The sequence below is a fragment of the Poecilia reticulata genome, chromosome 23 (assembly GCF_904066995.2).
Source record: "Poecilia reticulata chromosome 23, P_reticulata-male-v2, whole genome shotgun sequence".
In the NCBI taxonomy this organism is placed as follows: Eukaryota; Metazoa; Chordata; class Actinopteri; order Cyprinodontiformes; family Poeciliidae; genus Poecilia; species Poecilia reticulata.
In genome coordinates this window covers 11,453,065-11,473,012 of record NC_088852.1, presented here as the reverse complement: position 1 = coordinate 11,473,012, position 19,948 = coordinate 11,453,065, and the positions used below count along the sequence as shown (strand labels likewise).

The 19,948-nt window shown below is 42.6% G+C and overlaps 1 protein-coding gene across 8 annotated transcripts in view; it reads left to right on the top strand.

Moving 5' to 3' along the window:
* foxp2 (forkhead box P2) overlaps positions 1-19,948 on the top strand; it is a 115,729-nt gene that overhangs the window by 75,811 nt on the left and 19,970 nt on the right. For all 8 annotated transcript variants that reach the window (XM_008401042.3, XM_008401036.3, XM_008401043.3 and 5 more), the window contains 7 exons: positions 1,597-1,734; positions 3,415-3,504; positions 5,712-5,901; positions 6,712-7,015; positions 8,592-8,696; positions 16,607-16,694; positions 18,225-18,308. In XM_008401042.3, coding sequence (XP_008399264.1) covers positions 1,597-1,734; positions 3,415-3,504; positions 5,712-5,901; positions 6,712-7,015; positions 8,592-8,696; positions 16,607-16,694; positions 18,225-18,308 — 999 coding nt within the window. The remainder of the gene's footprint in view (positions 1-1,596; positions 1,735-3,414; positions 3,505-5,711; positions 5,902-6,711; positions 7,016-8,591; positions 8,697-16,606; positions 16,695-18,224; positions 18,309-19,948) is intronic.

Below are 19,948 nucleotides of genomic sequence, written 5' to 3'. Positions count from 1 at the left end.
TATGAATATGAATGTGCAGCGGGGCCGGCTGGAAGTTGACCTTCAGCTGTGATTTTCAGTTCATCAGGATTAGTCAAGGCGGGCGATCAGGAGCCACTAATGCATAATGACTTCTAAAATGAAAAATGTGTAGTGACCATGCAAATGTCTCGGCTAATCAAAGAGGGGGGAGAAACCTGGGGTGGCGGTGGCGGTGGTGGTGAGGGCGGGAAGGAGGGGTGGGCATTGAGGAGAGGAGAGCTAAACAAGGACGTGTCAAGGCCTGACAGAAAGAGGGAGAGGAGCAGAGAGAAGGAGGGAGGAAGGAGAGACATGCATGGAAAGTAATCAAGCCAGCTTGATTAGCTGGCAATGAGGACAGGGATGTCTTATTGGCCCCTTGACACTCCATATAGGCTAGCTACTGTCATGGCAGCTCCGTGGCAAACACTGTTGCAATTAGAATCAGTGGAGGTGTTACACCATGCCGATGTTCCAACCGTGTTTGTTTGTTCCAAACACTTGTGGCTTGCACTGATTTCCATGTATGCTGATGATGTTATAGTGTACTTTAAAGGTCATACAGAAGGGATGAACTACGCCTCACTTTTTTTTTTTTTGGCAGTCTAGTCAAGTTTTACGCGTTGGACCAAGGTATCAGCTCGATGCTAAATCATTCACAGGTTCTTATTCTTAATCTTTTCTTCTTGAGGCGTTCAATTTTTAAAGCGGCCATGCGGAGCTAAAACTCCAAAATAAAAACTGTTAGCTTCTACTCCCCTGTCAGAGTGCGCACACGCAATCAAAGACGGTAGCAAAACATATTGTCTTCATTTTGATCTGCTGTCTCAGAAGTTTGACGCTTTTGCCTGAGAAGAATTTGGAAGAAATAAAGTATTGTGTGTTTCTTTTTTTTTCTGCCTTTGGACAAGTTAATGTCTAGAAATGGTACCGTTTTTTTGTTGTTGTTGTTTTTCTAATCAACATGTACACAGAGTTCAATTTAAAAGGACTTAAACATCTGCTTCTTTGGGGGGGGCGGGGGGGGGGGTTTCCTCACCTTTATTAAAAACTTAAAGGTGAGTCCTAAATTCCCAGCACTTGGCAATGTGTTATAATCAATTTTAGAGTTGTGCATTTTTAAGCTGTTTAACAGCAGCAGCACTGATAGGTACTCTAAAGTAGGGGAGTTCAAGGGTCCTGCTAATTAAGGTCTATGTCTATTTAAATCCCCCCAGCGTCTCCCAGCAGAATAAAGGCAGAAAAATAAGATCAGCAACACAAAGACGCAGCACCCATGTGTCCTTCAGCGTCTCTTCTAGGCTGCCAAACGTCACAGCCTGCTCTCCCTACCTTTCCAACCACCAGTTTACTCATTCCCAGTAGATCCACACTTCTGTGTTAGATGCGTTTTTTTTCCAACGCTCTATTTTTCAAACTTTTTCCAATTTTTTTCCTCATCTCCCTACCCGTTCCCCCTGCTCTCCCATTGTTTGCCCTTCTCTCCACTCTCCATTTTCACATTTATTGCATCTTGTTTGTCTTGCCCCTCTCCGTGCCTCTTCCTTCGCCCTGACTCTCATTCCCATCATTTCATTACATATCATCCATGTCCAGGTTCCAGTGTCAGTGGCCATGATGAGTCCCCAAGTGATCACGCCACAACAGATGCAGCAGATCCTCCAGCAGCAGGTTCTTTCCCCACAGCAGCTCCAGGCTTTGCTCCAGCAGCAGCAGGCAGTGATGCTGCAGCAGGTACAGCAGACAACACACTCACACACACACACACATGCACAAAGAAAACTATGAAACACTAAAGCAAAAAACAAACTTAATGACACATGCACCCGGGAGATTGGAGGAACAACAACACTCAAGGTATGCATTATTCCCTGCACACCTGTTTGAGTCAGCACAGTTTATTTATAGACAGAAAATTCAAAATGAAAGTCACCTCTTGGCACTCGACAAGAAAAAAAAAATCAGCTACAGTTGATAACATTTCAGTTTCAAATTCAGTTTGTTCCAAATTTTGTTCAAATCAATCCTAGTCATTCACAAGACGTCAAATCATGTTTTCAGATTCAGTTCAATTTAGTAAATATGGTCACATTCAGTTGATCATTTAATTGATGATTGCGTCAAGTTGTTGATTTAATTCTGAATGTCTGGAGACACTGATGAGAAACCGCTGGCTTTTATCTGGAACCCACCAGGACCGAGTTCACAAGAGCAGCTGCAACTGTGTCCTGTTCCAAGGTAGAAAAGACAAAGATGTAAAATAAGCACTGAGCCTGGAGTCCCTTCTATATAAGAAACAAAAACAAACAGCTTATGCAGTGGCTTCATCCAGTAAAGAGACTAAATTGGTGGAAATAATGCAAACTTATCAAGTAGAAGAAACTTGCAAAGCGAGGCGATAATGGCCAGTAGCTTCCGGAATACCTAACCAGCCTGATCAAAAACACAGAGAGTGTGACTTGCACAAAAGTAGAGAATTCTATTTTTGGAAGGTCTAAACTCCACAGAGCATTGGACGGATCAATAAAAAATCACTACAACACCTCTATAAATGTTAAATTTTATAAGGGTTTTACAACTTGACTGTAATTTTCCAAGACTTACATGCAGTTTGTCAACACACCGTCTTAAGTCGTTCCTGCCAGCACTCACTTTTGCTAACTCACCACAGTGTCCTTGACACGCTTTACCAAAAAGAATCCTAAAGTGATGTACATGTTCACGTCACCTCTAATTAACCGTCTCTGGTGGTGTCACTGGTTCAATTCCCTGTCAAGCTTCCATCAGGGACTCTGGGAGCAGCGCTGAGCACAGGAAGCTGAATGATAGGTGATGGATGATGTAATATTTGAAATCGACTTGAGGAAGCGCACGCTTGGTACAGTCTCATTTCGGAGTTTAAATGCATTTCCCATCCATAGACTTGATTAAGGGAAAGAGAATAGTTTAATTAAGAATGTCAGTCATTCTGATTGTCCCTCTTTAATAATCGTGTCACTACTCCAGGCGTGGTTTCAGTACAATTGAATGTGGTTCCAAGCAAATTTAAACTTATGTTTATTGCATTTTTTTTCAACACTGTCCTTAAGCTCCAGTGAGTTTCTGACTACTTTGTGATTAAATCACTAATAGGCTCTGAACTATACCTGTTGTGCTTTCTCTGTTTTTTTTTTCAAAAACCTTACCAACACTGAATCATTTTCACTTAGTAACAGCATCCACACATCACGTTAATGTTAATAAAACATAATAATAATAAGATACGGTCGGAAAAAAGGCTCTTTTTTTCAGAAATTGACCATTTACTGGTCCGATTGTCTTTTTTATCATTTGGAGATGAAGAGTTAGTGAAAAATTGTATTCAGTGCGTCTTCTCTTTGTTCTTTGTCTTTCTGTGGATGTTTATGTCTACAGCAACACCTGCAGGAGTTTTATAAGAAACAGCAGGAGCAGCTTCATCTGCAGCTTCTCCAGCAACAGCATCCCGGCAAGCAGGCTAAAGAGGTAGATGCAACATCACGCCTGATTTCCATGCACAAGAATTTAAAGACACGTAGGAGATACAAAGACACAGACACATAGGGAAGCAAATGTATGTCTAATTTCCACGGATGGAGTTCTACTTTTGAGTTCCTTCTCATCATCCCAAACCAAGAATGTATACTTCCTGCTGCCTTTCAGGAGAAACTGACAGCTTCATGGCGACGTAATCATAATACAGCATGCCTGCTATTCAAGTGCGCGTTAATGAAGGGTGGCGAGCGAAGTCTGAACGATAACAAAATTCAAACTGTTAATTAACTTTTTCTCTGGGTGTACAAACACTTCAACGACATCAAAGTTACAGTGTTTGACTCTCATAAATCTCACTGAGATGCAGCGGGTCGACAGACACGGCGCTGTCTCGTTCCTTTTACGGAAGACAAGTGAGACACCTCAAGCACATTTGCATGAGACTGTTGATGCTGAACCTTGTGAATCTGTGCAGGGTCACCTCCAGAAAACAGTGGAAGTATTTAAATTGATATGAAAGAAAGAATGCACCACCTAAACACACACCCACACACACGCACGCACACACACACCCTTTCTTTTTCTTTGCCTCCATGATGCACTTCTCGGTGTCTCCTCGATCAGCCTATTATGCTGCCCCCAACAGGAAGTCGCAACCGACCTCCCGGCGGCTTTGTTTCTGTTTGGATTTGAGAATAGAGTTTTTCAGTGGCCTTGCCGTCAAATATGGAATAGAAATTGCCCCTTTATTTCTCTGGAGGCACGCCGGAAGGTTGCAAGGCAAGGGAGCAAACTGCCTCCCTCCGTCAGTCCATTATGCAGCCTGTTTTCCAGTGAGTGCATCTCAAGTTGTGCCTCTCCTATGCACCGTTCAGTCAATCATCTGAATGTTTCGAAACGGCAAAACCTACTGGTACGTGTCCGTTCACCTCGGCTGACAAAGAGAGCAGTAATGAGAGAGACAGCCAGGAGGCCTGTGGTAATTCTGGAGGAGCTGCAGTGATCCTCAGCTTAGGTGGGAAAACTGTAAGTCATTCGCTCCAAATTTAGCCGTTATGGAAGAGCGGCAGAAGAAAGAGATGATGAGCAACTTGTTTACTCCTTCGCCTGTGGTGGTGCTGCACCAAAAACCACTGATGACCCTTGAAGAAGACGCTGAGCTCAAATTTCTTCTTCGCAAAATGTATACAAAAATGGAGAAGTGTCAGTTTTTAGCAGTTGTAGGGTTTGTCTTTTGTCTTTGGCAAAAGATCACTAACCAATTCTCCTGTAACAGCAAGACTTCCTGCTTTTGGAGTGGTCTGTGGTCTGCTTGGCATTCACACATCCATTCAAACTGCACCAGAGTTCACGTCGATCTAAACTACACCAGAGTTCGCTTCGAACTCTGGTGTGTAGGCACATCAGAGTTCAAATTCACTTTCACATCTCTGCAAATGAACCGGACGTTCTGGGCAAGCAAACTAGAGTTGGATTAAAGCAGACTAAACAGGGCCAGTGTGAATCCATCCTTATCTAACCTTTAATTGTTAAAAAAAAGAAAAAAAAAAGCTCAAGGGGTTTGAATACTTTTGCATGCCAATTTCAAGTTTGATACATTCCATCTTGTTTTGTGTGTCACCATAGTCTGGCTTGGTGATAAACAGCTTACTGAGGAGATTCGAGTACAGGGGGTTTGGGAGCAGTGGTGGAATGCTACATGTGCGCTTGAGACCGTGCATCCAAACGCACGTGGAGCCTGTAAACCTCTCGTTCTTTCTGTTCCCTCCGGTCAAATAAGCTGTAGCAGAGCATCAGTGAAGGCGAGACAATTAACTATCGAGGATGGTGGGGAAAGGATTATACCAGAGGCTTAGTATCATGCACAATCAGAAGCTACACACACTGACAGCCTCACTTTTGTGAGGAGATAACAGCACTTTGGTACAGCCCAAAAACCAGGAGGGAAGACTTAAGTGTGAGCAGACGAAGAGCGAGGAACCTGCCGAGGAAGAAGCAAAGAGGCATAGCTAAGGTCACGGAAAAGGCGAAGGAGATTTCACCAAACGAGCGGGCCAATGTCTTCTGCTCTCTCAGCTGTTAATTCCTTTATAATTTTCATTCCCTCCTCTTCTTCTGTGCTCCCCTCTTGCTCCTCGCCCTCCTCCTCCTCCTTCTCCTCCTCCTCCCCCTCCTCCTTCTCCTCCTCCTCTCTATAGCAACAGCAGCAGCAGCAGCAGCAGCAGCAGCTGGCCGCCCAGCAGCTCGTCTTCCAGCAGCAGCTCCTGCAGATGCAGCAGCTCCAGCAGCAGCAGCACCTGCTTAACATGCAGCGGCAGGGCCTGCTCTCGCTGCCCGGGCCCGCTCCAGGCCAGGCCGCCCTGCCCGGACAGACCCTGCCCCCACCAGGTAAGGCGGCTGCGTCCGTTCGGAGCACATGACTTCCTGTTATTTGTTTGCAAGTGCAAGTGCCGTCTTTCCCTCTTCTGTGTCTCTCTCTTGTCTTAGTTGTTGTAATTGGTATGCACATGTAATCCTGTTGCGTTATCTATAAGTGTGTCTGTCTGCCTGCCTCTCATTGGTATGCTCCCCTACCATCCAATTTGTCCTTAACTCTGCACATGAATGTTTTGTTTAGTCGTCCATTCTTCCTCCTTGTCTTTATTGCTCTCTTTGTCTACCTCTGTCTCTCTCTTTTAGCTCTGCAAGTGTTTGTGTTTGCTGTTTTCCATCTTTATTTTTATTCCCCCCACGCTCCTCCTTCTGTCAGTGCTTGTTGTTGTTGTTGTTTACTACCTCTGTTGAGATGAATAAAAAGCCCAAACACAGAGGAAGAGTGGCAAACAGACTCCATTTTCTTCCAGCCGGATCAAGTAAACACTCCTGTTTGTTGTTTACCATTGAAATGGCGGAGACGGGAAAACAACAGGCAGGAAAGTGTTTGACGAGATCACAGGAGTGAATTCGGAGTAGCGAGTTTCCACACTAAAATAGAAAGCCTTGTTTGCCTCAAGGTGGAACTGGCAACTATTCTGTGTATTCAATGTTTCTCTTTTTACACAGGTGAGCCGTTTCCCAGTTAAAGTCAATACCTGACTCTGCAGAACGATTAGAGTGGTTTAGAGCTTTTCAGCAGTGTCATCAACCTTCTCCAAAGTTAGACTTTTCAGCACACTCACCATTTACTCCAACTTTCTCCTTCCTTTTGGGTGTCTACAGGTGGCTTGAGCCCCGCGGAACTCCAGCAGCTGTGGAAGGACGTGACCGGAGTTGGTGGCGGCGGTGGCGGCGGCCACGCCATGGAGGACAACGGCATCAAACACAGCGGAGGCGGCATCGGCAGTGCCAACACCGGGACCGGCGTGGTCAGCAGCGGCTTGGACCTCTCCACCAACAACTCCACTTCAACTACCTCCTCCTCCAATCCTGCCAAAGCATCGCCGCCCATCTCGCACCACGCCATCACCAACGGACAGTCGCCCATCCTCAACCACAGACGAGAACGGGAAAGGGAGCGTGAGAGGTAGAGGAAAGAAGCCATCAGGCTGCCTCTTAGAGATAACGGCGGAGCACAACAAGCTGCTTGATGTTGTTGTGCGGAAACTCGGGGGAAAACAAGATGTTTTGTTTATTTATTCAATGGTTTGTTTATTAGTGTCTCTTACTGATATTCAAGCACAGAAGAAATAAATAAAAGCCTCTTACTCCCAGGGGAGCTTCTGAACAAACTTAGCTTGCACACACATATCAAATGCGAGGAGTAGAAGCCATCCAGGCTGGCACACTTACAAACCTCTCTGGCAGACAAGACAAGGTAACCCCCTTGTACATTAAGTATTTAGTGCTTTGTCTCTCTTTTTTTCCTCTTTTGAAAATTACCTTCCTTGCTTGCTTGTCATGTAAACAGAATATGTGATGCCTTGAGTGGCGTTTCTAGGATGTTTATCCTTGTGATGGCGTCTTTTATAAATGCACCCAGCACTGAAACACTGGCTGTTCACATATCTGCCTATCTGGGCCATGCATTATTCAAAGGCTTTTCTTGGGCGATATTATAATAAGGACTAAGGATGGATGTGTGTGTGTGTGTGTGTGTGTGTGCGTGTGTGTGCGTGTGCGTGTGTGTGTGTGTGTGTGTGTGTGTGTGTGTGCGTGTGTGTGTGTGTGTGTGTGTGTGTGTGTGTGTGTGTGTGTGTGTGTGTGCGTGTGTATGGATGCTTGGTGGAGACTTGCAATAGAGGTGGAAGTGCTGTGTAATTGGTTTAAAGTAGATGCTATCTCTGCAGTCCCACTAAAAGTAGGCTGGAAGGAGGAAAGGAAAAAAAAGAAGACAGAAAAGAAGAGAGAGAAAGTAAATGAGAAGACAAGGAAGAAAGGACTACATCTACTTGCGTCCCGAGGGGTTTTGTGGTGCCTCGCAATGATCGAACAAGGAGTATTGTCAGGAGCGCTGCTTACTAACACGCCACGGATCGATGTGGGGGAAGCCCCTTTGTAAAAACGCGGCGTGAGTTCTGCCAGGGCTTTCGACCACACACATGCACAGGCACAACCTGTCCGCACACTCTCCCTCACGTTTCCATGAGCACACTCGCACACCAGTGCCAAGCCTAAAGGTTAAACTGTCATCTTTAATAGGATGTGCTGTCTAGGCAGGGTCGTAACTTATTTGGGTGCCATTTGAAAAACGCCAGAACACCCTTGTCCTCAAAGAACATAAGTTACACAGTGTATTAATCTCCTGATGAAAATTATATGGCTGTCTGGATTTTTAATGTTTACTCGAAAGCCTGCTCTCCCCCTCCTCCCCCGATAATGGATTTACAAGATGGAGCGTTGGCTGCGGTTCCAACTCATTCTGGATTTCCATGGGGGGTGGGAGGGAGGGAGTGTTCTTCACACATAAGTCACCACTGTCTATGAGTTCATGCAGGAAGATCTAGGATGTGACTTGCTTCTAACCTTTTTTTTTTTTTTTTTTGATGTCATGAGAAATTTTTTCTGTCTTGGTTAAAAAGAAAAAACTTTGAAAAGCTGAATAATTTGACTTCTTATGCCTACATTGCTCCATTTTTCTCTCCTGTTTGATCTGCCTCCAGCTCACTTCACGAAGAAAGCGGAGGAACCCACCCCCTGTACGGTCACGGTGTGTGCAAGTGGCCCGGCTGTGAAAACATGTGCGAGGACTTTGGACAGTTTTTGAAGTAAGAACTTATTCTCTGACAACGTGGTGTTGGTTGAAATTTCTTCTTATTTTTCTCGATTAGTAGCCCAGAAAATACTCCCACTTTTCAACAATTTGCCACATTGCAACCTAAAGACCAACAAAACACCTTATGTTTGTCTTATTGGGCGTTTGTAAGACAGATCTGGAAATCAGATGAGCCCAAATACTTGTTGTTTCTGTCTGATTTGGTGAGTCAAATTGATACCAGGTGCAAAATCATTACAAAGAACCACATTTGGACATCCCAGATCCATCCCAATGTAACACATCGAAGACTCTGGTTGTAATGTGACAAAAGTTGGGGAAAAAAGAAAAAAATAACAGTTAAATTGATGTTGCCATGTTGTATTTTTAGTGACGCACATCGAAGCTGTCCCTTTTGTTTCCCACTCTCTCAGTGGCCTTACTCTTAAACCTTTCCTGTCTTTCTACAGGACACATTCTGACCTCTAGACAGCTAGCTGACAGGGTTCTGCTCCTCCAAAGCATGACTCAAACCAACTCTGATCCATAACAAATTTTCTGCGCAGTGTGGAGGGACCTGATAGGTTTGTGAGAGAAAAAAAAAAAAACGTCAAAAGCTAATGGCAGCTCGCACGGCCGCACACTTACCTCGACAACAAAGGGCCCCCATTCACTGTTGTCATGGTGCAGGCACTGGAGCAAATGAACTCTTCATGCTCCATCAACAATTTAGTTAATTAGCTCATTTGTAATTGGCCGGCTTTGTTGCCAGGATGTTAGTGGGGGGACATCAAAGGAAGAAGGTGTTTGCAGCGCTGCCGATTACAGGTTATCACATTGCCACTCACCGAGAGCCTCTCTCCCTCCCTGTATCCCTGACTCCCCACTCTCACACAGAGAAGAAAAGAAAGGGAAAGCTTTAATTTGAATATTCTAATTAGATTTGTAATTAACTGTGAAATAACGATCTGGCGAGTGTTTTTCATGGGCTGTAAATGTCCATGTGAATTCTCATAAACTCCCCCAAATCAGGACAATGTATCCACTTATTTTCCCAGTCATGCAATTCTCTGCAGTATTGACTGTAATAAGGTGCGGAAAAGCTAGGAGACGTACGCGTACAAAAAAAAAAGAAAGAAAGAAGGAAAAAGAAAACTAGAATGTAGGATTTGGGTCAAGCTTTTGCTAATGCTACAGCATCTTCTGAATTACTGCCAGGAGGAGTTATCTGTGGATTGAAATGATTCCAATAAACAGTGTTTTCAAGTCTTTCAAAGACACTGGCAGGCAGCAGATTAGGCTCCGTTTTCACACGCTGTCTGAGCAAATAACAAAGTTAAAAGAGTTGTAATTGACAGCAGCGGACTGCAATATAATGGACACGAACAGACGTCACTGCCGCAGCAAAGGGAAGTGTTTGCTTGTATTCTTTGGAAAACGCAAGACGTACATGTCAGAATTAATATACAGAGAATCTTTGCATTCTGTCGTGTCACAGCCGCGTTGTCATTTTATGTGGTAGACTAAAACAAAGCCAGGCGTAGTTGTAGAGTGGAAGAAAATGTGTGCGTTTAAAACGTTTTTATGGATAAATATTGGAAATTAAAAGATTTGGGTCACTTCGACATGTGCAACGTGTTTTCCTAAACTATTCTATTGCTGCTCTGGTTGCTTCTTTTTTGTGTGTCTGGTATATTCAGGGTTGTACTTCACCAAACTTCCAAGTGTTTCACTTCTTCGAACATGTTCCCTCTCAGGATTGTTCTTTCTTTTTAACTCTGGATAGCTTTCCTGTCTATATGAAAGGAAATCGTGACGCTACCACCATGTTTGGGATGCAGTGTGTTAGTTTTCCACCACACAGTGTTTTGTGTGTGGGCTAAAAAGCTGTACGTCAGTCATGTGTAACCCGGACACATTCTGCTCTCAAAATGAAACTGCAACGCTGGTTTTTACATATTTTTCTTCACTTCAAAACGAACGATCTCGGTCTGTCACATCACATCTAACTAAAATAAGTTAACAGGCATATTGGCAAAATGTGAAAAGTGAAATGGTATATGCATACTTAGATTCTTGAAAGCCGTTCTTACCAAACACTGGATTGTGGCGCACACGCTACAGGACTACGCATGATGTAGTCCGGGTGAAGCAGTTTGCCTTGCAGCTTTGGTAAGGGATGCACCTGTGATCCAGCAAGACTGCAGGGGATTAGCAGGTTTTCTGGAATCACATCCAATCACCTAAGCACACTCACTTAATGGAAGACATCACTTTATTTCTTTTGGTACCGTATGCTCTGTTCTCACACAAACACTCACAAGTCTGTGTGCTTTAAGGATACTGCAGGTAGGTAGATTAGCTGGTCACTTCAGTCAGGCTTGGAGACGCACTGTAAAAGATGTGCACATGTGCCGGATACAGTAAGCTGGTAAGCTTCTGTGAAACGATGCGTGCTTGTAAAGTCAAAACCAGAGGAGCCAGACAGACAGGTGGAGAGAAAACAGTTGGATTTCAAAGTGAAAAACAGGTGCGCAGGTTGGCAGACAGTTTTGTAAGAACATTTTCCAGAACATCGCCTGTTACGGAATTTCTGTCTTGGCTGAGTCCCGCACACAAAACTGTACGGGTAACCCAGCCAGCGCAAGAAAACAGACGGCAACAAAGAAGGCAGGCTCGTCATTAGAACAAAGATGGCTGCTCTGTGCCGTGCCTTGGAGCAGTCATTGTAGATGTCAGAGGGAGTCCTTTCATGTTTCAGGAGATGCCATTTGACTACACACACACATACACCGATGCGCTTGTGCGCGTGCACACACACAGGCGCAGTTTAAACGGGGTTACATAAAGCGGATGTCAGATTTAGATGACAGCTTAGATGTTGGTACTTCAGTGGAAGGAGGGGGCCACGTTTGTTGGGAAGGGGTTGGGGAGAGACCCAAGTCAAGCTGCCGCCTCGTAGCTCGCTGCAGGAGCTCGGCTCAGCAGCAGTGACACGTTTAGTCATCTATTGTTTTGTTGCATGAAGAAACTTGTCAAGATCAGCATTTAGCGGCTCCTCGGCGCGCTTTAAAGTGTTCTCACCTGGAAAATGTAGCCGCAAGGTGGCATGGCACCCTGAATTAGCTCTGTGAAGTTCAAAATGAAATAATATCTGTGGGAATTGTTTCTTGAGTGACTGGGTGTTTTGGTTTGCGGGCGTATTTATGTTAGTTACACGACAAAGAGGGCTGAGACACTACAAGGTATTGAGGTTGGGTAGAAGGCTTTTTTTTTTTTTGCAAGCAGCCTTTGGTGAAAATAGAAGGAAACAAAATTATAGTTAAAAAGATCAGCTTGATAAGGTGGGAATTGAAGCCAAATCATAAATGGTTTTCCAAGATTGCTTGACAAGTAAAAGGGGAACCTATAGAGTCCAGTCTCAAGTCTTTCCCTGCTTTTACCTTAATCCATATTTCTGGCCATCTGACCAGGCTCCCTATACCTGTTGGTATTTACCAATAAAATAACATTAATATATCAAAGACGCTTTGGCAAAATGCATTAATTGTTTGCAGCCTCCCTGCTGCAATACTCATCAACCCATTATTGTTTCCAAGATGCTGAAAGTCACAGTGTCTGATGTACAGATAAAAGGAAACAATTGAGGAAAATGTGTATTTAATACAAATTCTATTTCCACAGCTGTTTTCATTAATAATATTGTCATCAAATTATAATTTTTTTTCTTATTCCCAAAGTCCAAAAACACAAAGTCTTGGTTATTACTGCTTTAGTTTATAGTGCAAGTGTCTTATTATGCTTGGAAAAAAAAAAACTTACTTAAAAGTAACTTTTCAACAAGATATATAAAAAAGTAAAAAATTACCACTTCCATTGGCAGATCATTTTACATGGGAAACAGTCTTGTTATAAGTGAAATAATCTGCTGACGGAACTAGGACTTTTTATATTGACTTAAAGCAAGCTCGTAAATCTTGCTGCGATGTTACTTGTAAGCTAGTTTTGTCTTTTTTTCAAATCTCCTAAGATATTTCCGCTAGAAACTAGACCAAAACTACTTAGTGAAATTTTTTTGTGTGTGTTTTTTTGCAGTGTGCACCTTTTGTATTATGACAGAATGGGAAAAAGTTCCCATTCTGGGAAGCTTTTGTGAAAGGCACTCATACATTTCTGAAGGCATTTTATATATACAATAATGTTACTTCTTATAGGTTATATTTTCACTTTTACACAAACCGATAGTAACAACCCCCCAACCAGCTCTGCCAGTGTTCTGTCACCGTTCTGCTCTCCTTATTAGTGGCAGCAAGCCAGGCTCTGTGTTAAAATGGCAAGCTCAGCCGCTAACCTGAACGCTGATGTTTGTAACCCGCTACTAATTAAACCCACAAGGCAGCAGCCAAATGTCTTTGTCTTTATATAATGTACACATATGCACATTGTTGAGGCTCTAGTGGGTTTTCCCAGCCACTACATGGTGAAGCTTTGCTCCACCCTACAAAGACCTTTAAAAGGCAGGACACCACCACCAAATGGTGACAGCCTCCATGAAAGAGACCACGTGTAAACATGCTTTGTTTTAATGCACTTATTTAGAGGTGTGCTGCTGAATCAGTGTTAGTGTGTCGTGTAGAGACAGCTCAACTTTCTCTGCTGGGCCTTTGTAGCCCCTGATGATACACACAAACAATTAGCACAAGTGTACAGTCTATATATACTGGCTTGAATAGATTTATTATTGGGCCCTTAGTGGACATTGATGGGCTATACATATTCATGCTTTCAGCTATGGGAGGAAAAAAAAATCCTTCAAAATCTTTTGTTCTGTTCTCTTTAAGACAAACTGCAGGTCCTAATAAAGCAAAGGATTGTTTTTAGGGTTTAAAAACAACAGCTGTGTCTCCCTCAGTGTCTATTTTTACATCTTTTTGTTTTAATATTTAGTGTCATGTGTTAAGAAGTCTCTGCCTTGGCCATCTTTTCTCTCCAGTTTTCCATTATTTATGCCTGATGATGGGGGGAGGGGACCATCTTGTTTTCTTCATAGTTAGAATAAATGTTTTACTTCTTGCTATTTAATTTTAGCTGCAACTATCTCAAATAGATGGTTTATTAAAGGATAATGCTTTTTCATATCAGGCTATAAGTAAGGCAAATAAAGAGGTGGTTTATTTTTGTAGTAAGAGGCTATTAAAAAAGCACACCACACTTTTCAGATTTTTTTCTTTTTCCTTTTTTTTCTGTTAGAAATATTTGTTTCCCTTCTTTCTTGTTTTCTTTTGAAATCATTGCTTAAAATCCTAAAATTGTTTATAATCACCATTATCAAGGTGAGGTTACTTAAGGCCATCAGAGTAAAGGAGCTGAACACCACAGTTGGCACAGTTGTTAATAAAAAATAAATAAATAATAATAAAACCAGGTGAAAGATGGTGATTAAAATCATTTTTGTTGTTCAGACAGGTTAGAAACCTAAGGCGGTCTTCTTCTTCTTCTTCCTCATTTCACTACCTTAGATTTTCTTTTGTCATGTTCTTTTCTTCCTGTCCTGTGTGTCTCTGCCCACCCCCTTCTCCTTCATTTCTGTCTTTGTTTGGCATTATTAATGCTCAGCAGAACATGCTGCCATTTGAATATTTTATAAACGCACGTTGTAATCTTCCTGTAATCGCCTTGCTAACTGGCCAGCAGTGAAATTGAATGTACGAAGCCCTAACTGTCTGCAGGACCGCCGTGAGGCCTCGCGCACACAAACGCGTGCACGCTTAACTGAAACGTAGCTGCTCGCGGATGAGACGTAGACTCGATAAAGATTTTTGCACATCTTTTTTTTTCTCTCTTTTTTTTTTCCTTGTTTTGTAATGAGGTATCTTCAGGGACGGCGAGCAGCCATCTCTGTGCTTTTGAAGCAGCTGTAATTCATGACACACACCATACATCAAGTGCATAAGATAGCATTATGGGCAGTGAAATGAAAAGGGTATTTGCAACATTAGTTCCCTCATCCTGCGAGGGACGTGATTAAATGATTAATGAAATGCCCCCCACTTACCCCCCCCCCTTTTTTTTGCATGCGTGTTCTGAAACAGCAATTAGGCACAGAGCTGGTGGAAATCCACCAGTCCTGTCCCTCATGCACTTCTCTCACTACATCTGCTTGTATTTTTTTATACCACCTCATTCTTGATTTATAATGAAACATTTCAGAGCATTAAAACCTGAAATGGTTAGGCAAAGCAAAGGCAGGGACGAGATGAAACGGTTTTTAAGCGTGTTCAGTGTTAATTGAAAGGTACAGGACTATTGTGATTACAAATGTTCTGCTCGGCTTCTGATTGACAGGCCAAGAGAAAGCAGCTCAATGAGTTGTCTTGTTTTTTGCGCTTTGCAGATAAACAAGAAGAGATGTGGTTGCGTGGGGCGGGTGGGGGAGCGGAGAAGAATATGTGCTGGAAGTGTGTGTTTGCGATAATGTAAGCAAGCGTGTGTTTTCAGATAAAGCGAATGCCAGAGAGGAAGAGATTTTGTACTCCCTCTAATGCACTGGAGGCTGTGCTGTAAATGATCATTGAAGGGTCTGCAAGCTAACCTATAATTACTGCAGATAAAGTGGCAGCTCTGGCATTTCATAAGCATGTCTCCTCAAAGCTTTGCTTTGTGAGTTTGTCTCCAATGATCATTTAGATAGAGGCTCATTACCCAGCATCACAACACTTTAGGAACACTTTTTCCACCACATATTTGCGCTACCGCGTACGTGTGTCTGGAATAGAGGTCTATCTTAATGGTTGAGTTGGGTTTTTTTGTGAGTGTGTGTGTGTGTGTGTGTCCTACAGATGAAATCCAATCGAGACAAAAACCTTCATTGACTGTTATGGCTGTCTGGCCGCCTTTTTTCCTTCTAATGAGGCGAACACACCAGATACGTTTAATATGTCTGTGGCACGATAATGCACCTTCAAGTGAAGAGCCGCCTTTGTGTGTCAAATGTTGCCGGTGTTAAATTGTGTGTATTGTTTTCAATAAATTAGGGGGACAAAACCATTCTGCTGGGCCAGCACGTTTTATTCTTAGAAGAAAGCAGCTCTCAGGGTGTCACTGAAGCCCCCCTAAGCCCGTTCTACCACCACCACCACAACCATCACCTAAACTGGCACAGACCTATTGTCATGTTAAAAATGGTGCCTCACACAATCATGTTACTGCTAATTACTTCATTTCAAATGGGAACAATGGGTTTTAACTGGGATCCTATAGTTAATTGTCGCTGTATGGAAATTATCATAAAAACAAAAGTTGATACTGTAATTATAATCCACCACAATTTTCATCTAGGTAAACTGAGTTCTCGCAGCTGTGCCACGCAAAACCTTAAAACAATTCCGCAAACCCCTTGAACATTTTCACGTTTTTCAGGTTTCGACCAAAACCTTCAGTGGTGAAAGGTGGAAAGAAAGGTTTTCAAAGATGTTGTTTTAATTAAAAACATGGGAAAAGCATGATGTGTTTATTTTTTTATTACCTCCTTTTGTTTTCATACTCCTAATTAAAATCCTGCCCATGCAATACGCTTCAGAGGTCACTTAATTTGTGTAATTGTGAACAAACAGCATTACAAAAGCAAGATTAGGTTACAAAACAACATCCTAAAAACTATATGAGATGACTGCAAACAATGTGTGGTGGAAAACTGAAAGTACATGCCACCCTGAGCATATTATAACTGTGAAATACGGTGGAGGCAGAAAGATGCTGTGGGGATACTTTTCTTGATGGTCAGAGTTGAATATCTGATGGACGAAAGTAAAATACAGGGCAATACCCGAATAGACTGCAAACAACATTTTGCAAGCATCTGTACAATCTTTTTTTAATATATCAGTGTGAAATTACAATATGGCTGTCTCTTTGTCCTTTCAGGCACCTAAACAGTGAGCACGCCCTCGATGACAGAAGCACAGCCCAGTGTAGAGTCCAGATGCAAGTCGTACAGCAACTTGAAATACAAGTAAGTTTCTTTTTTTCTTTTTTTTTTTTAAGCTAGTAATAACGTCTCAATGGAGTAAATTCGAACGGTTGTATTTTTTTTTTTTTTACGTTATTGTCGCCATGACTCCAGCAGTCAAAACTTTATTTTGTGAAACTTGCACAAGTAGGAGAAAAGGCCACATTGTGGTTTGCTTAATACTTCCAGACAAGCAGGACCTGCTGAATTCAACAAAGCCACTAAACAAAGGAATCCTCGGGCCTTACAACGAAAGCCATTATGGCTGTTTTAATTGAATTAAGCTCATGCTTTATTTTCTCTGCTGCTTCCGTTTTTTTTTTTTCTTCCTCCTTCTTTTTCTTTCCAATTAATAGCGAGCGCATCTCTCCCAGTCTGCTGTGTTAATTAACTGCACTTTGCACCTGAAGAAAGCTCAAAAGGAGGGAACTATTTTCAGTAGGTGGAGCGTGACCTTATTAAGAAGTCATGTTGGATAGATAATGAGAGCGCTGATTGAGTGACATTATTACTCAGCACTGCAGACGAGCGCTGCTCTGCCTTTAGAAACAAATAAAGACAGAGGCAAACAAATGTTTCGGCACCCTTGGCAAAGATGTCTAATAATAATAATAAAAAAAGTTAAATAAATTCTCGTTTTATTGCAGTACTGCAATATCACGCAAAAAGTTGGAAAAAAATTGCCTTTAACGTAAATGTTTTATTCCATCAAAAGCAGAAGAAGTTGATTTTGTAGAATCACCAGTGGCATGATTGCTGCTACAGTACTTTGTCCAACTGCTTTTTGACAACATAGCATCATGTAGTGCATTTCATGAGACATACTGGACTCTTCTAGTTCATCAGAATTTGAATTAATCTCTAAGATTTTAAGAACATATGTTGAGCACTTTGGTCACTCAATTTTCTTTGAAAGTCATCAAACTAAAGAACTTTTCACTCAATTTGAAATGTCTTTATTGGCAACATTTTGCCCTCCCTGCGTGATTACATTGTCGGTCTTGTTCTCTTTTGCTCCTCCACTCTGTAGCCCCATCATCTCTGTTTCTTTTCACCACCAGACCCATCACTTGTAATGAGGCCCAGCTCTGTGTGTGTGTGTGTGTGTTATTAAGGGGCGGGACGTTTTCCGCCTTTCACAAGGTCCGGTCCCTGTCACTCCAGGTGAATTAGATTGATGATGAGCACCGGCTGGGGCCACTAACTGGACCAGGGAGGCGGGGCCGCCTGGCACCCTGTTTGGGAGACCCCTTCACCTCTCGGCAGCTGCTGGCTGCGCTCCATCCCCCTAACTGTGTCCACAGGACTTTGAACAGACGCTCAGGACCACCTAATTTATGAGCCAACCACCTTGTTACTGTCAAAGCCTGCACTGACCTAAATTCGGATATTGACAAAAAGATGAAATGCTATTTGTTTTGCCTGACCTGGCTCTGTTCTCCCCTTTTTTCCCTCCTTCCCTCCTCCCCTCCTTCTTTCCTTTCCTCTTTAATCCACCCTAATGCACTCTCTCCTCTCCTTCTTTCTTAACAGCTTTCTAAAGAACGTGAGCGTCTTCAGGCAATGATGACCCACTTGCACATGCGGCCCTCAGAGCCCAAGTCATCTCCCAAACCAGTGAGTGCATATTGCTCTGCCTCCCGTAAACACGCTCGCCTCCGATCGCTGAAAATGAACAGTTTAAGCGGGCGGCAGAAGATGAAAGAGAGGCGAATGGGATTTGTAATACACAGTTACATGTGCTCCTTATCGCTTTTTTGTGCATTGTGAGAGGACAATAGAGTTTGGGAGTGTATTAGATGGCGGAGCGACGGAGTCCTCGGCTAAAACGGCGGGAGTAATTTCTTTGTGATAGCTATAATAGGGCAAAACAACCTGTTGGCCACCGATGATTGTTTGGCTCGGTGGCCGAAGAAGCGCTCAGAAGTGGAATGAGAGGAGAGAAGATGTGTCATTTTGACAACAAACAGCAGAAAATAACAGCTCAGTGTCGGAGACTGCGGGATGTTGACATGAAGCTAAAATTGACCGCAGGAGAATAAAAAAGAAAAAGGGATTTCAGTCTGGGCCCTTTTCCCCTTTCTCCTAAATGAAACGCTTACGAAAAGCGTCTTATTCAAGCGATATTTGAATTTCATATCCCGATTATACATTTTGGCAAACACTGCACCCTCTTCCCACCCCCTCAATTTTAGGAGTTTAGAAATATGAGACATCAAAACATTGTTAGCGTTTTAATGCTGCTCAGTAAGTAAGTGCCTACGTTCAATTGAATCATTTTCCCAATCACCTCTCATCATAGAATGTAGACGATCACAAGATAGCATAATTATTCTATAATTCCACCAGAAATCAAACCCTTTTTATTATTCCGAGTCCCCTTCTTTTACTCTCTGTCTGTGTAGCACTTTTTTTCATCATCTTTAAAACTACAGCAGCTTGGCGCCAGCTCGTCCAATAAAGAAATTTTCAGCTTCTAATCCGTGCCCGAATATGAATGAATGATGCTAATGAAGTATTGCATTACATAAAGCTCACATGAAAGAGCAGCTAATTGCATTTGATGGTGGGGGTAATTCAGACAGAATTCCTAAACGAACAGTTAAGTCATTAGATTAGTTTTTTTTCTTTTCTTTTCTAAGACCTCCCTACTTTTTAAAGTCTGACAAGATAAAGATTTGTTTTGGGGATGTTGGAATAGCAATAGCATAGGTGTTATGTATGTTTGTGCTTTGCAAAGGTATTAAAACACATTCCAGTTTGTTGTAATTGGATATAATGTAGAAGAGGCACTACTATTGGTGCATAAATGTAAAGGGTCAATTAGAAAAGAAGCCCTAAATGATTTGGAGGAGCTTCAGGGATCCACAGATGTCATAGCATCTCTGCTTTTCTTCTCTTATAGAAGAGTGAACAAAAGAAACCAACATTATGTTTATCATCTGGAGGAAAGTGCTCTGATTAGACGAAAGCCAGTTTGAGACATCAAAAAGCTGGATTTCGATCAATCTTTGATGTTGTAGACTGGCCTAGTCCAAGTCCAGAACTAAATCCAACTGTGACAACACTTCAAAGTAGTTTACGAACATTTTCCAATTTAATCTTCCTATTTTTGCCAAAATCAATGGGTAGTCTCTAGATGTAAACGTCACCCAAATGATCTGCATCTTGTGAGACGTGGGTTTAACTTCTCCAGAGGCCCATTTCTGGAAGGCTGAACACAAATGCATGCCACACTTCACTTGTGCTATTTTGCG